At 37.9% G+C, this 20,796-nt stretch overlaps 1 protein-coding gene across 1 annotated transcript in view; it reads right to left on the minus strand.

The window, feature by feature from the left end:
* Positions 1-15,743: 15,743 nt before the first annotated feature.
* COL3A1 (collagen type III alpha 1 chain) overlaps positions 15,744-20,796 on the minus strand; it is a 38,425-nt gene continuing 33,372 nt past the window's right edge. Inside the window, exons 46-51 of the mRNA XM_050752790.1 lie at positions 20,732-20,785; positions 20,539-20,646; positions 19,457-19,754; positions 18,315-18,502; positions 17,611-17,853; positions 15,744-16,872 (exon numbers count right to left, since the gene is read on the minus strand). Coding sequence (XP_050608747.1) covers positions 16,726-16,872; positions 17,611-17,853; positions 18,315-18,502; positions 19,457-19,754; positions 20,539-20,646; positions 20,732-20,785 — 1,038 coding nt within the window. The 3' untranslated portion in view covers positions 15,744-16,725. The remainder of the gene's footprint in view (positions 16,873-17,610; positions 17,854-18,314; positions 18,503-19,456; positions 19,755-20,538; positions 20,647-20,731; positions 20,786-20,796) is intronic.

Here is a 20,796-nt window from a genome sequence, read left to right on the forward strand (position 1 = left end):
AATTTGAAGTAAAAATCTGAATATGTCACCTCTCACTCCCCCCCAGCCACCCTAGCTACAACACACATGCGCTCATCTTATTATAAAAAGCTTCAGTGGTAGCTTCTAGGATAGAGACAAACATCTTCAAACTATGAGGTACTGGCATGACCTGACTCCTGCCTTCTTCCCAGGCTTCCGTACACCACTATCTTCCTTTCTCTGTGCTTCACTCACGTGGGATTTTGTCCATTTTCTAAAATCTTCTTCCCTGTCCTACTGAAAACCATTTGCATGTGTATTCTTTTTGCCCAGTTTACTTGTACTTACTTTTCGGAACTCTTCTCAATGCCTCATCCTCACAAAATCTTTACTAGGCTCCTCACTCCTTACCACAACCCAGGTAAGATAGTCCCCATTCAATTTTCTTGGCACACTGTATTTCTTCTTATAAATATTTATATTTATAGCACAAATTAGAATGTTTTATAAAGGGTGTGATTATTTGGTAGGTGTCAGTCTTTTCTATTAATTCTATTTGTTACAAAGGCATGGACTGTTTACACAGGATCCAAAAATTTTCTTAGTATTTGTGCATGTTCAACATACATTCATTGAATGATGAAATATTGTATACTATGTGTAACTGGAAAAATACATTCAGAGAGTAATCATTTATGTACTAGTGTGAAGCATACATCGTTATTACCATTATGTTACTGTTTCTATTAGTACTACTGGACAGAAACACAACTGAATAAAGGATTATTATCCAATAACAATAGCAACATACAACATATACCTAAACATGACAAGAAATTTGCAGAACCCGATTGAAAAAAATCCATAACACTTGACTGAGACATGTAAAATAAAATTAGGGCTAAACCTACCTTAACATAGGGAAGCTCAATATTTGAAAAATGTAATTTTTTCCTAAATTAATAAATGCTCCCACTGAAAATCCCTATAAGATCATAAAAACTGAAAACATGACAAAACTGTTCTAAAAGTTATTGGAATGAAAAATTTGCAAGAAAAGTGATAAAAAAAGATCCTCTCCAAAACAGAAATGGTGAATAAAGGTGGACCCTGGCCCAAGGAAATATTTAAAAATAATAAAAAGCTACCGGTCATAGGGAACAAAAAATATTTAGAAGTGAATCTATGTACCTATATTAGAATTAATATAGAAAAAAATTAATTCCTGTTTATTCAGTAAATACTATTAAATTTGTAACTATTTATCATTTGAAAGCATGTTTCTTTCTTTAATTCTTTTTTTTTTTTTTTTTTTGAGATGGAGTCTCGCTCTGTCGCCCAGGCTGGAGTGCAGTGGCGCGATCTCGGCTCACTGCAAGCTCCGCCTCCCGGGTTCACGCCATTCTCCTGCCTCAGCCTCCCGAGTAGCTGGGACTACAGGCGCCCACAACCGCGCCCGGCTAATTTTTTTGTATTTTTAGTAGAGACGGGGTTTCACCGTGGTCTCGATCTCCTGACCTTGTGATCCGCCCGCCTCGGCCTCCCAAAGTGCTGGGATTACAGGCGTGAGCCACCGCGCCCGGCCTCTTTCTTTAATTCTTATACCAAAACAGTTCCCAAATGAACTAATTCAATTTTGAAAACCTCTAAATATATTTGCATAAAAATTATTGAGTAGCTTAATAATCCTGGGATGGAGATGAAAACAAATATGTAAATAATAAAATGATGAAAGATCAGATTCTAAAATACATCTTAAATCTGTATTATAACCAGGCACAATGCTGCTCACTTGTAGTTCCACCTATTCAGTAGTCTGAGGTGGGACCATCACTTGTATCCAGGAGTTCAAGGCTAGCCCTTGCAAGACAGTGAGCTCCTACCATTAAAAAAAAAATACTATATTATAAAAATCTCAATAGTATGCTTCAAAGCATGTTCCAGTTGGGAACATTTATGTAATATATATTACAGAAATGGTTTAATGCAGTTTCTGTAAAATCCTCCAAACTATGCATAGTCCTATACAGGTAATTTACAAAAGCCACAATATAAAAACTAATAAATGTGGAAGATATTTAATATCATTAGAAATAAAAATGCAACAGAAACAATAAGATACAGAATTTTATCAGAATTTGACAAACATGAAAATACCTGACAGTATTAAGTGTCAAAGAAGACACAGAAAAACACTCACATATATTTTTTGTCTGTTTTTTCCCGTGGAATGTGGAAAGGATAGTTAAAGTCATTTTCTCTAATTGGTTTATTCACAGTTCCTATAAATGTGAGAAGGTAGTAGGCCCAAAAGTGAGCCAGAGGTTGAGGATAGAGTAGTACACACTAGGATGTCCTCTGGGGCTGTTGATTTTACCTGATGACAAGTAAATTGAAACATTATTTGTAAAACAAAAAATAACAAAAGAGAAAAAACACTCCACAAATGTAAATAATAAGTATAGATATAAGATAGAATAGAACTTAAAAATTAACATGACAAAAACAATTTCACAATGGTGCCAGATTATTTACGCAACAGACTAAGAATCTATTGTGGGTACATGCTTTTCATGTGGATTTCATGTCAGATACTGGTATTTTTGCTTTGGAATGTAAAATTATTACCCAGCACATGGTACAGGAAATCATTCCATGCTTTATATGCTGCTTATACCATTTAGTGGGTAAAACGGACCAACATACCAACTAAGCTGAATAAATACATGGTGATAACTAACATTAATTAGGTATGTATATGGGAAGCATGGGACCTAGCCATCTAAGCTAGGCTGGAATTTGGAGAGGAGAGGAAGCAAGGAAGAGTAGCTGGAATACACTCTTTCTTAATGAGTCTTGAGGGTTAAAGATAGTGTCTTGAACAATGAAAGAAGGTAAGACACAAAGAACAACATAGATCAAGACATGGAGTTCTTAAAAGTCATGGCCTTGCCTGGGGAGCCCCTGGTGGGCAGTTTCTGTAATAGATTGCATACAAGGGGTTGGTGGGAGATGAAGTTAGAGGAGCAGGAAGAGGTATCGTAAAGGGACTTGTGTGTAGAAATAAAGAGATTGAAAATTATTTTGAAGGTGTTTTAAGGAAAGTATCTGTGGTTCTTAGCTGGGTGTGTAACCATACCCTCTAGAGTGCCCTTGGAAATGCGTGAGTAGGGTGTTAGTGGTTATAATAAAGACTGGGGAATATTTTAGGGATTTTGTAGATGGGCCAAGGATGTTGAAATTCTTGTATGTAGGCCAATCCCTTAGAACAAAATCTGAACCACCCAAAATACCAATACAAGTTTCACTGCAATATATTGAAGTGTTTTGGCAAGTAAGACACATTGTGATTTGCATGTTAAAAAGATCACCTTGGCGGCAATACTGAAGGAAGAATTTTTAATGGCAGTAAGACTGAAAAGAGAAAGATTAGTTGAACAATGTATAAGAAAAGCAGGAAAGAGCAGTTCATGTCACTGCACATGGAGAGAGATGGATTTGAGAAATATTTAAAAAGCATCAATGCAATCTGATGAAAGAGTGAGGGTGAGGAACCAAGATTTTAAGATTATTTCCAAGTTTCTGGCTTAGGAAGCTGGAAGGAAGGTGCTGGCATGTACTGAGATGGGGACTAGCAAAGTGGGCAGGCTGAGGACATGTGTTCTATGTCCATGGAGCATCTAGCTGGAGACAGTCAGGGTTATACATAAAGATAGGTGAGCCATCACATCCAGTAGTTGTTTGAGATTTCAATGTGAGTGCAATCATTCACAAAAGTGGAGACTAGTGAGCCCGAAACAGACCACTGAAGAATGCAGATGTTCAAAAGGAAAAGAGTGAAGGAGGAATATGTATTATATGAATATTACTTTTTAGTCATAGAATTCTAAACCTTGGATGTCAGAGGTAACTGTGAAGTCAGAAAAGAGAGCTTGAAGCCATGTCTAATGCTCTAATGCATCTCTTATTCTCATTTTTATACTTTAATGACTAAACTCAATAAAACCAACAGAATGAAATATGAAAGAAAATGAAAATTATATTTGAAAATTGAACTGGACAAAAGCATGAGTGAGACATAATAAGGAGCTCTAGAGAGAAAACTGTAAAAATTTAGCAAAATCCTATAAAAATTTGCTCATAATTCTCTGCTGGATTTTATTTTGATGCTATCAACAAAAACCTCAAATGATATTTAATTCATATTATGTGACTATCTTACAGGATAAAAAATTCCCTGAAGATTGCATTTATTTTGATTTTCTTTTTTTAAAAAAATTTGTATTTTCATAGTTTATTGGGGAACAGATGGTGTTTTGTTACATGAGTAAGTTCTTTAGTGGTGATTGCTGAGATTTTGGTGTACCCATCACCCAAGCAGTATACACTGCACCCAATTTGTAGTCTTTAATAGTTCACTCCCTTTCCACCCTTTCCCCCTGATTCCCCAAAGTCCACTGTGTCATTGCTATGCCTTTGCATCCTCATAGCTTAGCTCCCACTTATGAGTAAGAACATACAATGTTTTGGTTTTCCATTCATGAGTTACTTCACTTAGAACAACAGTCTCCAACTCATCCACATTGCTGCAAATGCCATTAATTCGTTCCTTTTTACGGCTGAGTAGTATTCCATCATATATATATGTGCGTGTATATACGTATATCCACGCACATATACGGGTGGATAAAGAAACTGTCTTGATTGATGGGCATTTGGGTTGGTTCCACATTTTTGCAATTGCAAGTTGTGCTGCTATAAACGTGCTCATGCAAGTATCTTTTTGGTGTAATGACTTCTTTCCCTCTAGGTAGATACCAAGTAGTGGAATTGCTGAATCAAATGGTAATTCTACTTTTAGTCCTTTAAGGAATCTCCACACTGTATTCCACAGTGGTTGTACTAGTTTACATTCCCTCCAGCAGTGTAGAAGTGTTCCTGTTCACTGTGTCCATGCCAACATCTATTATTTTTTGATTTTTTGATTATGGCCTTTATTGCATGAGTTAGATGGTATTGCATTGTGGTCTTAATTGCATTTCTTTAATCATTAGTGATGGTGAGCATTTTTTCATATGTTTCTTGGTCATTTCTGTATCTTCTTTTGAGACAGAGTCTTGCTCTGTTGCCCAGGTTAAACAGCAGTGGTGTGATCTTGGCTCACTGCCACCTCTGGCTCCTGAGTTCAAGTAAGTCTCCTGCGTCAGCCTCCTGAGTAGTTGGGATTACAGGTGTGCACCATCATGCCCAGCTAATTGTTGTATTTTTAGTAGAGACGGGATTTCACTATGTTGGCCAGGCTGATTTCAAACTCCCGGCCTCAAGTGATCGTCCCGCCTTGGCCTCACAGATGCATTTATTTGTAATCAAAGAATGTGATTCACCTCATTTTAAAGAGTGCATACCAAAAGCATATGCATATAAGCAGTTATGGTTAAATGCCATTGATATAGCAGAAAATTGGTCTGCATGTATGTGAAGTACAAATGTAGATTCAAGTGGTAATAAATAGAGAAATGTAGAACTGTAATCGTAATGTGAACAATTTTCCCAGCAGTTGAAACTGTTACAAGATAGATCCTATAATGAAAGGCGGCTGGAGATACAGAATGGTCACACTTGTTAGCCAATTTAATGAAAAAAAAAAAGCAACATAAATTGAAAACATCTGTAGTCAGAATTTTAGCCCTAAAGACTCAAAGGAAGCTAAAGTACAAGCCCCTCCCAGAGACATTTGACATGTTTCCTTGCATAACGCTGTGCTTTGTTGGGTTCTCACAGAAAGTGATCACCTCTTTCAAAGCTGTGCTTTTGCTGACTTGGCTGAGGACAGTCTCCAGGTGGTTTAAATTCAAGACAAAATTTGAAAATCGGTCCCAAACCATTTTTATCAATAGCACTAATGAATCCCTCCTTCTGTTCAGTTTCCTCTCTCTCCTCATAGCCCTGAATTAATCACAACCTCAGCCCTCAAAATTGAACCCTCCTTTTTAAAATCGATTAAAAGCTACAGTATCCCCAATCAGACCCTTGGTGATGTTTCCTCCACATCCTCCTTCTCACCACGTACACACCATGCTGTTCTTTTCCCCTTTCCTTTGGAAGTTTGGTCCTTGATGATTTCATTCTGGAGCCAGATGATTTCATCCACCATCTGCAGAAGGATAATTTCCAAATAGACTTAGCTGCCTCTGACCTAGTATTCTCCAATCAGTCACACATTTTATCATGTTCAACCACCCTTCCAAATGAATCACTGCCACGTTTAACTGCCACGTAGAAAGCTGCGAGGAAGGCCGAAGTTGTGTAAATTTCCACTCAGTCCTTATTAAATGGAAACGTCTCTTGCCTAACTTTTGATATTCTCCTTCAGCCTGACCCCATTTCCCTCCTCCTGACCCCATTTCCCTCCTTAACCTAATTTTCCCAGCAAGTATGTCTACATTCTATGACTCTTTCTTCAGTCTCGTCTTTGAAGAAAGGGTGTTCTGGTTCCCGGCTAAAGTTGTATTGTCTCATCCTCATCTTTCCTAAAATGGAGATCCAATCTGCCTCCTTCTTCCCACAACGGGTGTCTCTTCATTGCCTGTAAATCTGACCATGGCTTCCCATGTTTCCCTTGATTTTGTGCTCTCCTCAAGCAACAGCCTTCCAATATTTAAACCTTTTTATGACTCTAGATTGAGAAGCAGACAAAATAAAAACTCATCACCTTGCTATTCTAAGGCCTCATGTCTAGACTGTATTTCCAGCCTCATCTCTCACACCACCACTGCTTGAAACCCCTGCTCTGTCTGAAACTGGGATAATTTAAATTGCCAAGTATGCCTCCTAACTCTGCACCTCTTTCCTTACAGTATTCTCTGTGGTCTTCCTTTCTCTTGCTACCTGAAAAACATTACATTATTTAAAGTTGGCCCCACATGTCACCTGCTTTATGTAACCTGTCTTGAGAGCCTCCAAATGGACATGACTGTTCATTCCTTGTGCCATTCTCATATTATAGGATCTTTGGGGTGTCAATTGTCTGACTGGAAACCTCTGTGGCCATGGTGCCTCGTTCAGCCTGAGTTCTTGTTCTGCATCCAGGAAGAACGAGGTACACAGACAAGTGAAGTGTGAACAAGATGAAGATGAGCTTTATTGAGTGTTACAACAGCTCAGATGAGACCCACAGTGGGTAGCTCCTCTCCACAGGCAAGTCATCTGTGGAGTGTTCAGTTCTCTGCAGAGAAGAAGCCCTGGAGAGGGTAGCTCCTCTCTGCAGATCATTCAGATGCCTCTGCAGGTCTCTGAAGTTCTCAGCAGAGAGGGTAGTTCCTCTCTGCAGTTGGTTGTCCTGTTGTCTCTCTGTCCTCTCCATCTGCCCTCTCTGGCTGAGCCCAGGGCTTTTATGGACCTCAGAGGGGAGGAAGTGCCTGCCAATTGGTCATGGGTGGCCATGGGTGACCCGGGAGAGGCATCACGAGTCCCCACTCCAGTCCATGGGACTGGCAGCCTGGCCCCTAACCTTTAGGCCCCCTCTAGCCTGAAGGTGGGGCCTTACTAGGGACCCATCAACTTCTGCCCAGGACTCTGTATCCCGCTGTTATTCATGACCTGAGGGCTCAGCTGCAACCGAGGGCGAGATCAGAGCTGGGGCAGCAGAGGAGAGAAGCCAAACAGCCAGAGCAGACACCCCCAAGCCTGCGGGGATGTGCAAGGGGGAACTTCCCAGGCCCTCAAGGATGCAGGCTACAGAGATGCCCAGGTCCTGGGCCTCGGAGAGCAGCTATAGCTGCACATAGAAGCTCCTGCCCCCTCCAAGGGCACAGGGAGGCAGGGATCCACAGCCACAGCTTTGGTGGCTATATCCCCACTCAGGAAGGCAGGGCTCCTGCCTGCTCCACAGAGTGGGAGGCCTGGATCTGCAGCTGCAGTTTGGGCAGCTGCAGTGGCACCTGGGGAGCTCCCGTACCAACTCAGAAGCAGTAGGGCTCCCACCAGCTCCACGGAGTGTGCAGCCCCAGCCATGCCTCCCTGTGCCTCCCTGCTGCAGCCTGCATGATGGCGACAGCCACTGCCATCACTAGTGTCTTGTATTTCTCTAATTCAAATTATTATGTTAAGTCTTGTGACATGCTTGTGTCATCATACTTCCACTAAATTTTATGATCTTTTATTCTGCTTGAATCCTCTTGGGCACTTGGTTCTGAGTCTTGCATTCAATAATTGCTCAATACTGTGGCTGAATTAAAATGAATGTATTTAGGTAGCCTAGGTCCTTCACTGTGCTATGGATGCAGGATAATCATTCTTCTATTTGTTCTCTTCTTTTGTTTATTAGTCCAAAGTGGTTTTCCCTTTCACCAGGATTTACTCAAATAACACTCTTTTTTATTGCACAATACATTTTATCTTTTTAAAGAAGACGGTCCTGAAAATATAATCATCATTGGCCAATTATTTTTTCTCACCTATTATCTATATCTTTTTTAGTTAGCCCAGCACAATTTAGCACTTAATTGCTTGTCTTGAATGCTTTTGTGCCACTTCATATGGGTTCAACCTATCTACCCTAGACAACACACACCTAAAGAGGGAATATCATGTGATATATTTCCCTATAGTGTTTAGAAGAGTACCGAACATATAGGATGAGCTTATAATTTGGTAATCCACATGTATGCCCTTTTCAAAGCCAAAACATTGATAGCAGCTGATAGCAGCCACTGAAAATAGTTGTTACTGAGGTTTCACAGCAGTGTCTGTCACACAGAATTACCCCCAGTCATGAACACTGCTTTACCAAATATAACCTCCACCCCTTCCAAATTTCAGCCCACAGTCAATGACTGTCTGATTCAGGAATACAAAGACCCATCCCTCTTACTGTGAATTATAGCAACTCGGAAGGGCCATCTCAGTTCCAGAATTTCCTGTAGAGTCCTCTGAAACCTTCGTCAATTGCATGGGGTCAGCTTCCCCCTCTGTCTAAACCTACATTTCTCATTTCCTTACAGATGTATCTCCCAAGATGACTCCCCAGTAAATCTTCTGCTCATCATTAGCTGCCTTAGAGTCTGTTTTCAGGGAACTCAACCAAAGCTTAACTTTTGCTTCGTTTCCTACTCCATTATGGGGTATCTCATTTTCAAGATAATAGAAAGTATATCATTTCTCTCACACAATCACTAAACTGGTGTGATTTCTCTTACACAATCACACATATTTCTATGTGATTTAGAAATATCATAACTCCTATTTCTAAATTTTATGGACCTCAAAGGGCAACCTGGCTTCTATTAATAAATACCATAGCAGATATGGTCCAAAAATGCAAAGTAATTCAATGCGTTTTAGTGAAAGCCTTCAGGAGTTTTAAAGGTAAAGGTATTTTTGAGGAAGATTAAAGCAATAAGGAGAAAAAGGATGAGCAAAATATCAGAGAAAAACTTGTTTAATAAAAAATATTAGCCATAGATGATAGCCTTTTTGTTTACAGCATTGACTCAAGAGGTGATTATTTGCAAGATTTCTGAAAACCTTCAATGGGGCAGACTAGAGAATATGGAGATTTGGGGAGATCTTTCAAGTATGCCATGTTATATAGAATGTTTTCACCAATACTGTATCAAGCTATCTTAGTGACCTTGTCTCCTTTGTTGCTTCCTCTTCATTTCTCCAATTTGTGAATATTAAAGTATCCCAGGCTTTCATATTTTCTTCTTTCTACACTCCATTATTTCATGATCTCCTCTACTTCTTCTTCTTTTTTTTTTCTTTTTTTTTTTCTTTTTTTCCTGAGACGGAGTTTCATTCTTGTTGCCCAAGCTGGATGCAATGGCATAATTTCAGCTCACTGCAACCTCCGCCTCCTGGGTTCAAGTGATTCCCTCGCCTCAGCCTCCTGAGTAGCTGGGATTACAGGCGCATGCCACTGTGGCTACTTTTTTGTACTTTTAGAAGAAGTGAGGTTTCACCATGTTGGTCAAACTGGTCTCGAAGTCCTGACCTCAGGTGATCCTCTTGCCTTGGCCTCCCAAAGTGCTGGGATTATAGGTGTAATCCACCACACCTGGCCTGATCTCTTCTACTTCTAAGGATGTAAAAGCCATATGCTGAAACTCTTAAATTTGTTTCTCTAGCCTGGACCTCTCCTCTGATTTCCAGCAAGTCTGGTTAGAAGAGTGATAACCATTCAAAATGTAACATGCCTAGCTTCAAAGTACTGGGTTCCTTAAATTTTTTACTTTAGTCTCCCCCATCTTAGTTACAGCTCTATTATTCCAGCTACTTGGACCAAAAGCCTTGGATTCATGCTTGATATCTCTCTTTCTCTTAAACCACACATCCGAATTGTCAGCAGTTCCTGTTGGCTCTGTACTCAAAATGTATCCAGAACATGACTACTTTTCATCACTTCTACTATTACTGCCCAGGTGGAGACGACTATCATCCTTGGCTTAGAATATTGCAATGCACTCATGACTGTTCTCATGGTTTCTGCTCTTAACACACAGTCATCTCAAAAGAGCAGTCATGGAAATACTCTAAAACTGCAAGTCAGATCGTGTCATCCATTATCATAGTGGCTTCTCATCTAACTGAGGCAACAGCCAATATCCTCAGTGGCCAGATAAAATTAGGGTGACCATATAATGTCATCAGATCAGGATATTTCTGAGTTCTACAATACTAAATCTTATTAGACATTGAAAACATAGGCATAAACTGTTACTTTCCCAGGCAAAGCTGCACCTGTGGTCACGCTTCTTATAGGGCTCCACATGATTTGTCTCTTTCTCTTTTTCTATGGCTTTCTCTCATACTCCTCCCCCAGATGCTCACTTTGTCCCAACCATATTCCCTTTGTTTTTCCTTGAACATATCCAGAACATTCCTCTCCTCATGATATTGCTTTTCTCTCTTCCTGGAATGATCTCTTTGAAAGCTTTATATTACTTGCTTCATTAAATATATTCAAAACTTTGATGGGAATTTCAATTAGTCCATAGAATATATGGGGCTTTAGTTCCACAAAGGCAGAAGTCAATTTGTGAATTATTTTTAATTTAATTGATGACTAGCATTATGGAAATAGATAAGATTGTCAAGGAGAGATAGTAGAGTGACTGATGGTACTGTAATGACTAGGTAGAGGAAGATAATGAAGATAGAGAAGGCATGGCCTAGAAAAGGGAGGAAATTCACTTAGGATAAGGTATAATGTCCATACATGGTACACATTAGATGCTCAGTAAACATCTTGTGACTAAGTGATTTACTAAATAAGGTAAATGTATGCCTACCTGAATTATGGTACCCGAATTAGCTATGACCACCCTGGAAGTGAGTTATCAAAATCCCAATTCAAGTTTTAGAGTGGCATTATGAATCTGTAGTAACTGGTAATACTTTATCATTACTCTTCCATAGCTCCCCCAAAGTCATGCATTTGACCTTTCCTCAGTGTACCACAAAAATGTTAACTTAGGTTTCTTTTGGAGAAAGAACATAGTAAATATTTTAGACTGTTTAGTGTCATGCCTTAGAGTATTAGCTCTAAAGCCAAAATGTTTGGGTTAAAATCTAAGCCCTCTCTCTTATTAGTTAGGGGACTTGGGACAACTTACTTAATCTCTTGTGCCTCATTTTCTTTCTTTTCATTTTTTTGGGGGGAGGTTAAATGAAAATACTAGTACTTCATTGAAATAAAGTGGGTAATACACAAATTAATAAGTTTAAAGTGACTAGAACAATGCTTGGCCCTGTAAGTGCTTATCAGTTGTGATTCTATTGGCAGAGATTTCTTCCAAACCACTGAACAGGAGACTAGGTTTATTAACCATCTTATAGTCTGGGAATTGAGGAATTCAATTTCTGTGTGGTTGCTGATCTGAGTTCTCTTTTACCTGAACTAAATATATTTGTCATTATTGTTTATAAAAGCTGTAAGTATGACTGTCCCAGACAGCTCATCATTCTCATTATCAATCAGCCACAGACAACATTACTTCTGAATTATGCCATTATATTTTTTTCTACCATGACAGTCCTGCTATCTTGTACAATATTATTCTCACTTTGTTTCTGGTAGTCTAGAGTTGCCATTTGTCCTCTGCAAGCTCGGATCCTGTCATCTCCATGGAATCAAGAAGCCTATTTCAGACAGATTTTTCTTCTGCTTCCATCTTTAGACCTCAGACACACAAGGAGATTTTTCAAAGGTGCTGGCATGCAGCCCACCACGTGTTTCTCAAAACCTTACTGGTCCACCTTGAGAATATACTCAGAAGGTGAATGGTTGTGTCACATATGATAAATTCATTCCAATATTTCTATCTTCTTAAGTTGTTGAATTACATTCTCCACCTGTTAGAAAGTTTGTAATGTCTCAAATTCATTCAGTTTGGGCAACCTCTGAGACCTGAGTTCAGTGCAACCATGTTAATAATTACAATGGTCCCATAACTCTTTGTTACATTGATGTATTGATACATTTTGTCCAAATTTCACAGTTCTTTTTTGTCTAGTATCTCAAAACCCACTCCTACACACATTTCTCAGATTTTAAACAAAATAAATTAATTAAATCCTTCCATTCTTTTTACGTGTAAACCTCTTCCTGAGATTGATCTTTAAATTGCTACCCCCAGAGGCATTCCACGATCTGATTTTAGTTACAAATCTGGAGACAATAAGCAGTGGTGAGAATGAGGTCTGAAGAGAACCGGCTTTTTTCTTGTAGTCATCTTGCATTTTAAGAATGGGGGAACAATTACCAGGCAAGGAATGCCGGGCGCGGTGGCTCAAGCCTGTAATCCCAGCACTTTGGGAGGCCGAGACGGGCGGATCATGAGGTCAGGAGATCGAGACCATCCTGGCTAACACAGTGAAACCCCGTCTCTACTAAAAAATGCAAAAAAAATTAGCCGGGCGTGGTGGCGGGCGCCTGTAGTCCCAGCTACTCGGGAGGCTGAGGCAGGAGAATGGCGTGAACCCGGGAGGCGGAGCTTGCAGTGAGCCGAGATCCGGCCACTGCACTCCAGCCTGGGCGACAGAGCGAGACTCCGTCTCAAAAAAAAAAAAAAAAAAAAAAAAAAAAACTTAATGTGAAACTGGAATGTTTCAAGATAATTCTTCCATAAACCCCATTTAAATTTCCAGGGTTTTGCTATTCCCAAATATAGAGAATCAAATCGAGAACTGGAAAATCCATTTAGATTTATGTTGAAATCTGGTGATCTGCACAATGAAGATTTGTATTTGGTTTTTATTATCTCAAACCTTTGGCAAAAATATGAGTTTTTAAATCTTCTTTTCCAGAAAGATGGTATGCTTTTATTTTAGCATAGTCAGGGAAAGGGCATAGATTTTCTTCTGTGTCTTAAATCAAGAAGTTAGGGATTTGAACTTGTCATTCTCTTTCTGTTCATCACCATTCACAGCAGCCACATTCACATGCAGTCCTGCAATTTCTCATGAAATTCAAACATACTGTTGTGTAGTAGAGGCCACTTCTCTCCTTAAGCCTTGTCTTTAGAGTGCAAATCACTCCATGTAATCATAAATGATTAATCCTATTTCCATGGACTTCCAAATTCTCATGCCTGGATACAAGCTGAATTTTCTATTTTTACCCCTAGCTAGTGCAAACATTTGATCTCAGAGTCTTTCCATTTGCTTGCATTTTTGCTTCCTGCCAGCCCTGCTGTTACCAATTGCTGGCCTAGTCAGGCTTCTTAGTTGTAAACAATCTAAACCAGCTTTAGCTGACTGAAGTAAAAATGTAATTTATGGATTTTTATCTGAAATTCAGAGGAATTCAGAGAAAGCTATAGAATCCAGGTGCATAAAATCAACAAAAATGAAGTGAATGCTGACACTCAGAGCCATCTTCAAAATCATACCCTAAAAGCAACCTGGCAAAGCCATCATAAACACAAGACACTGGATGCCATTTCTGGCACTGTTGGCCTTGCTTCTTTTCATATCTGGCAGTTGCTGCCCCAACTGGAGCTGTGATCACCACCAAACTAGATTTTTAATTCTTTTTACTTCTTTACATCACTCTTGTTGGTAGGTGGAATAATGCTCCCTCAAATGTGTTCATACCCTAATTCCCAGAACCAGTAAATGTATTACCTTTTTTGGCAAGGCAAGGAGCAATTAAGGTTGCAGCAGGCATTAAGGTTGCTTACCAACTGACCTTGAAATGGGGAGAGTGTCTTGGATTATCCAATTGGGCTCAATGCAGAAATTTTGTTCCTTATAAGTGAAATAGGAAGACAGAAGAGTCAATGTCAGAATGAGACAACATGAGAAAGACTTGACCAAATATTTCTGGCTTTGATGTCGGAAGTGGCTCGTGAACCAAGGAAGCTGGGCAGCTTCTAGAAGCTGGAAAAAGGAACACACAGTTTCTCCCTAGTGTCTCTAGAAAGGAAGACAACCTTGTTTGACACTTGGATTTTAGTCCAGCAAGACTAAGTTTAGACTTTTGATGTTCAGAAATGTAAGACAATAAATCTGTGTGGTTTTAAGTCACTAAATTTATGGTAACTTGCTATAGCAGTAATATGAAATGAATACAACTATCCCCAGATTGAAACCTTCAGATGTGTGTCTCTAATTTGCCAAGCTCAGGTCACATGGCCACTTGCCTACACCCTAACTCAAGAGAGGTTAGAAAAACAACTGTCTATGGCCTCTAACCTCAACCAAGACTCATTTAACTGTAACTTCCCCACAGCGAGATAGGGCTTTAGAGGCTTGGTAGCAAATAAATAACCAGATAGGCAAACAAGTAATTTTAACTCTAGTGTGTTCATTAAACTGAGTATTGGGATCAATAACACACAATAAGTTAGAGCTATATATAATGTACTCTCCATGATATATTAAGTTACAAATACAGGAGGCAGAACATTGTGTTCCAGATATCTTTCTTGGTCTAAAATAAAATTCCAAGTATCTAGTTTATTAATTCATACTATTGATTTGAGTTCTCTCTCTCTCTCTATATATATATATGTTATATATATATGTGTGTGTGTATACATATATGTATGTGTGTATATATATGTAGAGAGACAGAGATACATATACATATATAGGCAGTACCTCAGGTTCTCATCATTTCTTGTGGTGAGAACACTTACTCTCTTAGCAATTTTCAAAACTATAAGGCATTGTTATATTATCGAATATAATATTCAATATTCAAATGTGGTCACCATGTTTTACAATAGATCTCTTGAGCTTATTACTTCTATCTTACAGTAATTATGTATCCATAGATTAAAATCTCCCAAACCCACCCCACCTTCAGCCCTTGGTAACCACCATTCTATTCTACATCAATGAATTCAACTCTTTTAGATTCCACATAGAAGTGAGATCGTGTGGTACTTATCAAGTTTTCTTAATATCAATGTGTTTCACCAGACCCATATTATAATTACTTTCTGATCAACTATCAAACACTTCCTACCTTATTATTCCCACTCTGGGGACACCTTGATTTACTATGTTACCATTTCCAGGGACTGATTCTTCCAGACAGAATGCCCTCAGCGTTCAGTATGATCCACGGGGGTTCCAGTAAATATGATCTAAAAATCAGCAGGATTCCTCACTGAGCACATCTCTATTCTGAACATATGTTATTTTATATTCTTAAAAGTTATCGCATTATTAATCTATAGAGTTAGAATTCAATCTGCTTTTTCAAGATTACTGGAGTTCCTTAGTGTAGACATGCATTTTTTAAATCTTTGAAAAGTGACAAAAAAACAAGAGAATTTTAATATGATATTTTATTATGGGTGTCTGTAAGGGGAAAAAAAAAAAAAGATCAACAACCACATACAAGCTTACAAAGTTAAATTTCAACACATCCTCTATGCTAGTGTGACAAAAGCAGCCCCATTATTTGGTTTTTATCGTTGACCTTTACAGGATGAAGGGGAGAATCCTCCGTGGCATGCCAATTAAACTTTCTGACAGGAGACATGTACAGATTTTGTGCATTTATGTTCTGAATGCAAGTCAACAATTCTGATCTAGAGTTTAAAAGTGAAGTACATTAGCACCATAACATGCGTCTTTAAAACCTTCCCAAATATTAGTAATCTTGACCAGCAATGACAAGAAAAAAGAGAAGCACCTTTAAAAGCAGTTGATATCCAAGATTAAAATAATTGTGGCTTTAAAAATATTTCTTGAAATTCTTGTACTACACTCTTCTTTTTAAACCAATCTTCCAAGAGATTAATCAATGAAATTTATAAGTTTTATCAACTTATAAAATTTTTTTTGTCTTCTGGGACTCATAGAATACAATCTGTGTTTCTGATCAGTTGAGGTAGTTAAAATAGGGAGGGCTTTTCTAATTTCATATTTGACTATTTCAGAAAGAAAGGTTATCTTTTACTAGTGAGCACAGTCATTGCTCTGCAGATGGGCTAGGATTCAAAGAATGTAACACAGTGTTGTTATCGTTAAGAGTGTTGAAGTTTATTTATTATAGCACCATTGAGACATTTTGAAATTGGAATTGGTAAAAAAATAAAACAAAAAGCATTTGAATTGTATTTGGTGGAACAGCAAAAAAAAAAAAAAAAAGTATCAGTTTTCTTTGTCAAATTATACTCTTTCCAAACATTTTGGAAATAAATAACTGGAATTTTGTTGGTCACTTGTACTGGTTGACAAGATTAGAACAAGAGGAACACATATGGAGTTAATTTTTTTTTGTTGGGATTTCAGATAGAGTTTGGTTTATAAAAAGCAAACAGGGCCAACGTCCACACCAAATTCTTGATCAGGACCACCAATGTCATAGGGTGCAATATCTACAATAGGTAGTCTCACAGCCTTGCGTGTTCGATATTCAAAGACTGTTTTGCTCCATTCCCCAGTGTGTTTCTGTAAAAAAGGATAAAATGCAAGTGATCATGACATTACAATTACTTAAACAACTCTGACTGATCAGGTTAAAAAACACCTTTTTACTCTAAAGGAGCTTTCATTGTGCCATGTTATTCATATATATGAGACCTGCTCCACTTCAAAGCTGTAATCTTCTTAGTTGATAAACATTATTCTTAAACAAATGCTTCATAGGGATTCTTAGTAAACGCAGCAGGGCAATTGCTATAAACCAGTGCATCTTCAGGAGGCCTGGTTCCAGCCATTGTTAACAGGTTTATAATTGGTTTATTAAAAAGAGGATAGGTCTCTCACAGTGAAATTTGCTAATATTAGAAGTGAGTTTTCCCTTTGCTCACAAATAACAGTAACAAAGGAGAGATTTGAAGTTAACCTTTAAAATTTTTAAAAGCAGATATTTCAGATTGAATTAATGTGACAGATATTATTCAAAACATACAGACTATCCCAATTATCTGATAAAGTTTGCATTATGGATTTAAATTTTAAATGCTTTTATTTCAACTGGTTTTCATCTGAAGGCTAAGATCCATTCACTTTTTGTTGCATTTAACATTCCCTGCAATGAATCAGTAGATGCAATGTATGTAATTCATATCAAATGCTATCTTTATTTCATCCTATTAATTTTATTTCTTTTATTCAAAATAATTTGCATGATGAAACTAAAATGCTGACTGCATTATGACTTATATTGAGAAAAATGTTTCTTACCGTGCAACCATCCTCCAGAACTGTGTAGGTGAATTTGCTATTTCCTTCAGCCTTGAATTCACCTTCATTTGACCCCATCAGCTTCAGGGCCTTCTTTACATTTCCACTGGCTTGATCCATGTACGCAATGCTATTTTTGCAGTGATACGTGATGTTCTGGGAAGCTCGGCTGGAGAGAAGTCGAAGGAAGGCCAGCTGCACGTCAAGGACATCTTCAGGAAGTTCAGGATTGCCATAGCTAAACTGTAATAGGGAACAAATAAAACAGGTCAAACATTTTAGTTGCAACTGCATGCAAGGGATTTGTGTAGTATGTGTATGCTTATTGTAATATGGGCTGTTTATATATTTTATGTATGAATATTTTACGTGGGAACATATTTTATTTGCACGACAGAGTAAAAAAGGTCTTAAGATGTGAAAGAAAGGTGTCTGCATACAAAAATAATTTAATCTAACTGAGCTTTTATTGAGAATAAAGTCATAAAAGTATAGTCACCTGGATACATAAAATCATTTGAGCTCTTCTAGTTATTAATTATTAGGTTGGTGCAAACATAATTGCGTGTTTTGCCATCACTTTCAATGGCAAAAACTGCAATTATGTTTGTACCAACCTAATAACTTTTCTTGTGATGAACATATAGGAAGAATACAAAGGATATAGGGATGACTTATTTAAAAAAAGGTATATCCTTTCTTACCTGAAAACCACCATCCATGGACTCTCCAAACCAAATGTGTTTCTTCTCAGCACCAGAATCTGTCCACCAGTGTTTCCGTGGAACATTCAAAGGACTGGCACTTATGCATGTTTCCCCAGTTTCCATATTACAGAATACCTTGATGGCATCCAATTTGCATCCTTGGTTAGGGTCAACCCAGTATTCTCCTGAATAGTCACAAAAAAGAAGAATGGGAATTGGTTATAAAATGCAGTAATAAAGTGATTTTGTTTGTTTACCTGTAAAGGCATTCATAATGTTGACTGCTAACGTGACTGCATTTTATGTATAGAATGATAGAGAAACTTTTGGATTGAAATTGTTGAGGTAAAAGAGTTAGCTATGACTACAGAAAGCACTGAAATAAAATGCAACATCTTGGTTTCTAATCTGAATGATACACTAAGCTAAGACCTTTTGATGGCTGTATAATATTTGCAAAAGTCTCTCCTTTTTTTAAAAAAATGATTATTATATATAATCTTGCTTAATAATATAAGCTGGTTGTCTAATCCAGATTTATTCCAATAGCTCTAAAGCTGAAGTCCCTATGATTGATGCTTGTCTCCTATTTTAAGTAATTTCTAGAAAGGACTCCTAGCAAAGGCAGTGTTCCATGTCAAGATATTTGAAAACTTGAAATAATTTTGCTTTTCAGAAATATTTAATCCAATATATGCAAAACCTTAAACTATTACAATATTCTATTTAATTTTATATAGTATTCTGAAATTTTTCATGTGAAAATTTTAATAATTAGATTCATTGCAGTAAGTAAATAGTATAATAATCAGATTATAATTGTCTACATCAAATTATGTATATTTAATCCTGAGAAAAAAAGATATATATTACTTTATACTCAAAAAACTTATGATTTATACTACAACTTCTATAAAACTGTCTTTATATTTTTCTATATTTGGCATGTCCTGAAGTTATGTTATATTTTACATCTGCAAAGTTTACTCTTTTATATGAAGCAGTTTCAATTCACTTAACTTTCTTAGAGTACTATTTCAGCTTTCCATTGAAAGTGGATGTTTTTTTGTTCTCATTCTAATCTAAACAACTTTCTCTGTAATCCTGTTGCCATGAAGACGAAAGACTCCCAAACATACCACTCTTGAGTTCAGGATGGCAGAATTTCAGGTCTCTGCAGTTTCTGGCAGGGTTTTTACGAGTACCATCAGGACTAATGAGGCTTTCTATTTGTCCGTTAACAGACTTGAGTGAAGTCATAATCTCATCGGTGTTGATTTTGAAATCCATTGGTTCATCTCCATAATATGGGGCAAAACCGCCAGCTTTTTCACCTCCAACCCCAGCAATGGCAGCGGCTCCAACACCACCGCAGCAAGGACCAGGGGCACCAGGAGGTCCAGGAGGACCTGGTTGCCCTGGGTGGCCTGGGGAGCCCTAGAATGAGTAAAACATGGATCATTGAGGTATGCATGTTTGGGTGCCACTCTAAGAATACATTGCCAGTTCAAGAAAATGCCTTAAAAATAATTCATTCGTTGTGTCATTATAATTATTTTACTAAAGATTTATTTGGGTGCTTTTAGGGTCACGTGATCACCGATTTATAATAACTGCAATTCATTATCAAGAAAGGTATTGTTCCACTATGTAAGAATCAGTAGTGTCAGAGCACACGTTTTCTCTATCATTCTTCCTTCTGGATGAATGATGTAAGCAAACACCTATGAGCTACAATTCTAATATTGACATGACAAAGGGGAGTGTAATTTGTTGGGATAATAGTTTTTATTTCATTTACCCCAAAGGCATGGAATACAAAGTATTAGGAATGATAGTATCACTAACAAAATAGTAACCATGGAAGCTGTTTGAGAAGTAAAATGCACTGCATAAACGCTGATAATTATGAATGTTGTAATTCCGAGATCTCTAGTGTGATAGCAATGCAGACAAGGTTTGTTTGGTTAATTGGGCAGATGTCATTATCCTGATACCATGGATACCTGATCAAATCTTTAAAAAGATATTTTTCTCCTGTTATAGTGTGGTAGAAACATTTTCAATGTGATGGAGAATGTCTTAAAGTCATGGTTCATTTTCTAAATTGAGTGGTTGCATTGCGTCTCACTCACTATTTCAATTTAAAGATAATGCAGTGGTTCTGAAAACTGGAAGATTATAACAAATTAAATGCACATACATATAAGTTATGTCTTACCTCAGATCCTCTTTCACCTCTGTTACCTCGAGGCCCTGGTGGTCCAATGGGACCTGGATGTCCACTGGTTCCATCTTTGCCAGGAGGTCCACTGGGTCCAACAGGTCCCTAAGAAAGTATCATGACATCACAATGCCAGAATATCTTTCTGAAGTGCAGACATGTGAAACTGATATCTTTCTGTGCTACTTACTCTGGGGCCTGCAGGACCTGGACTACCAATTGCACCCTGCTGACCAGCAGGGCCCTGGAAGGAAA

The sequence above is a fragment of the Macaca thibetana genome, chromosome 12 (assembly GCF_024542745.1).
Source record: "Macaca thibetana thibetana isolate TM-01 chromosome 12, ASM2454274v1, whole genome shotgun sequence".
Lineage (NCBI taxonomy): Eukaryota > Metazoa > Chordata > Mammalia > Primates > Cercopithecidae > Macaca > Macaca thibetana.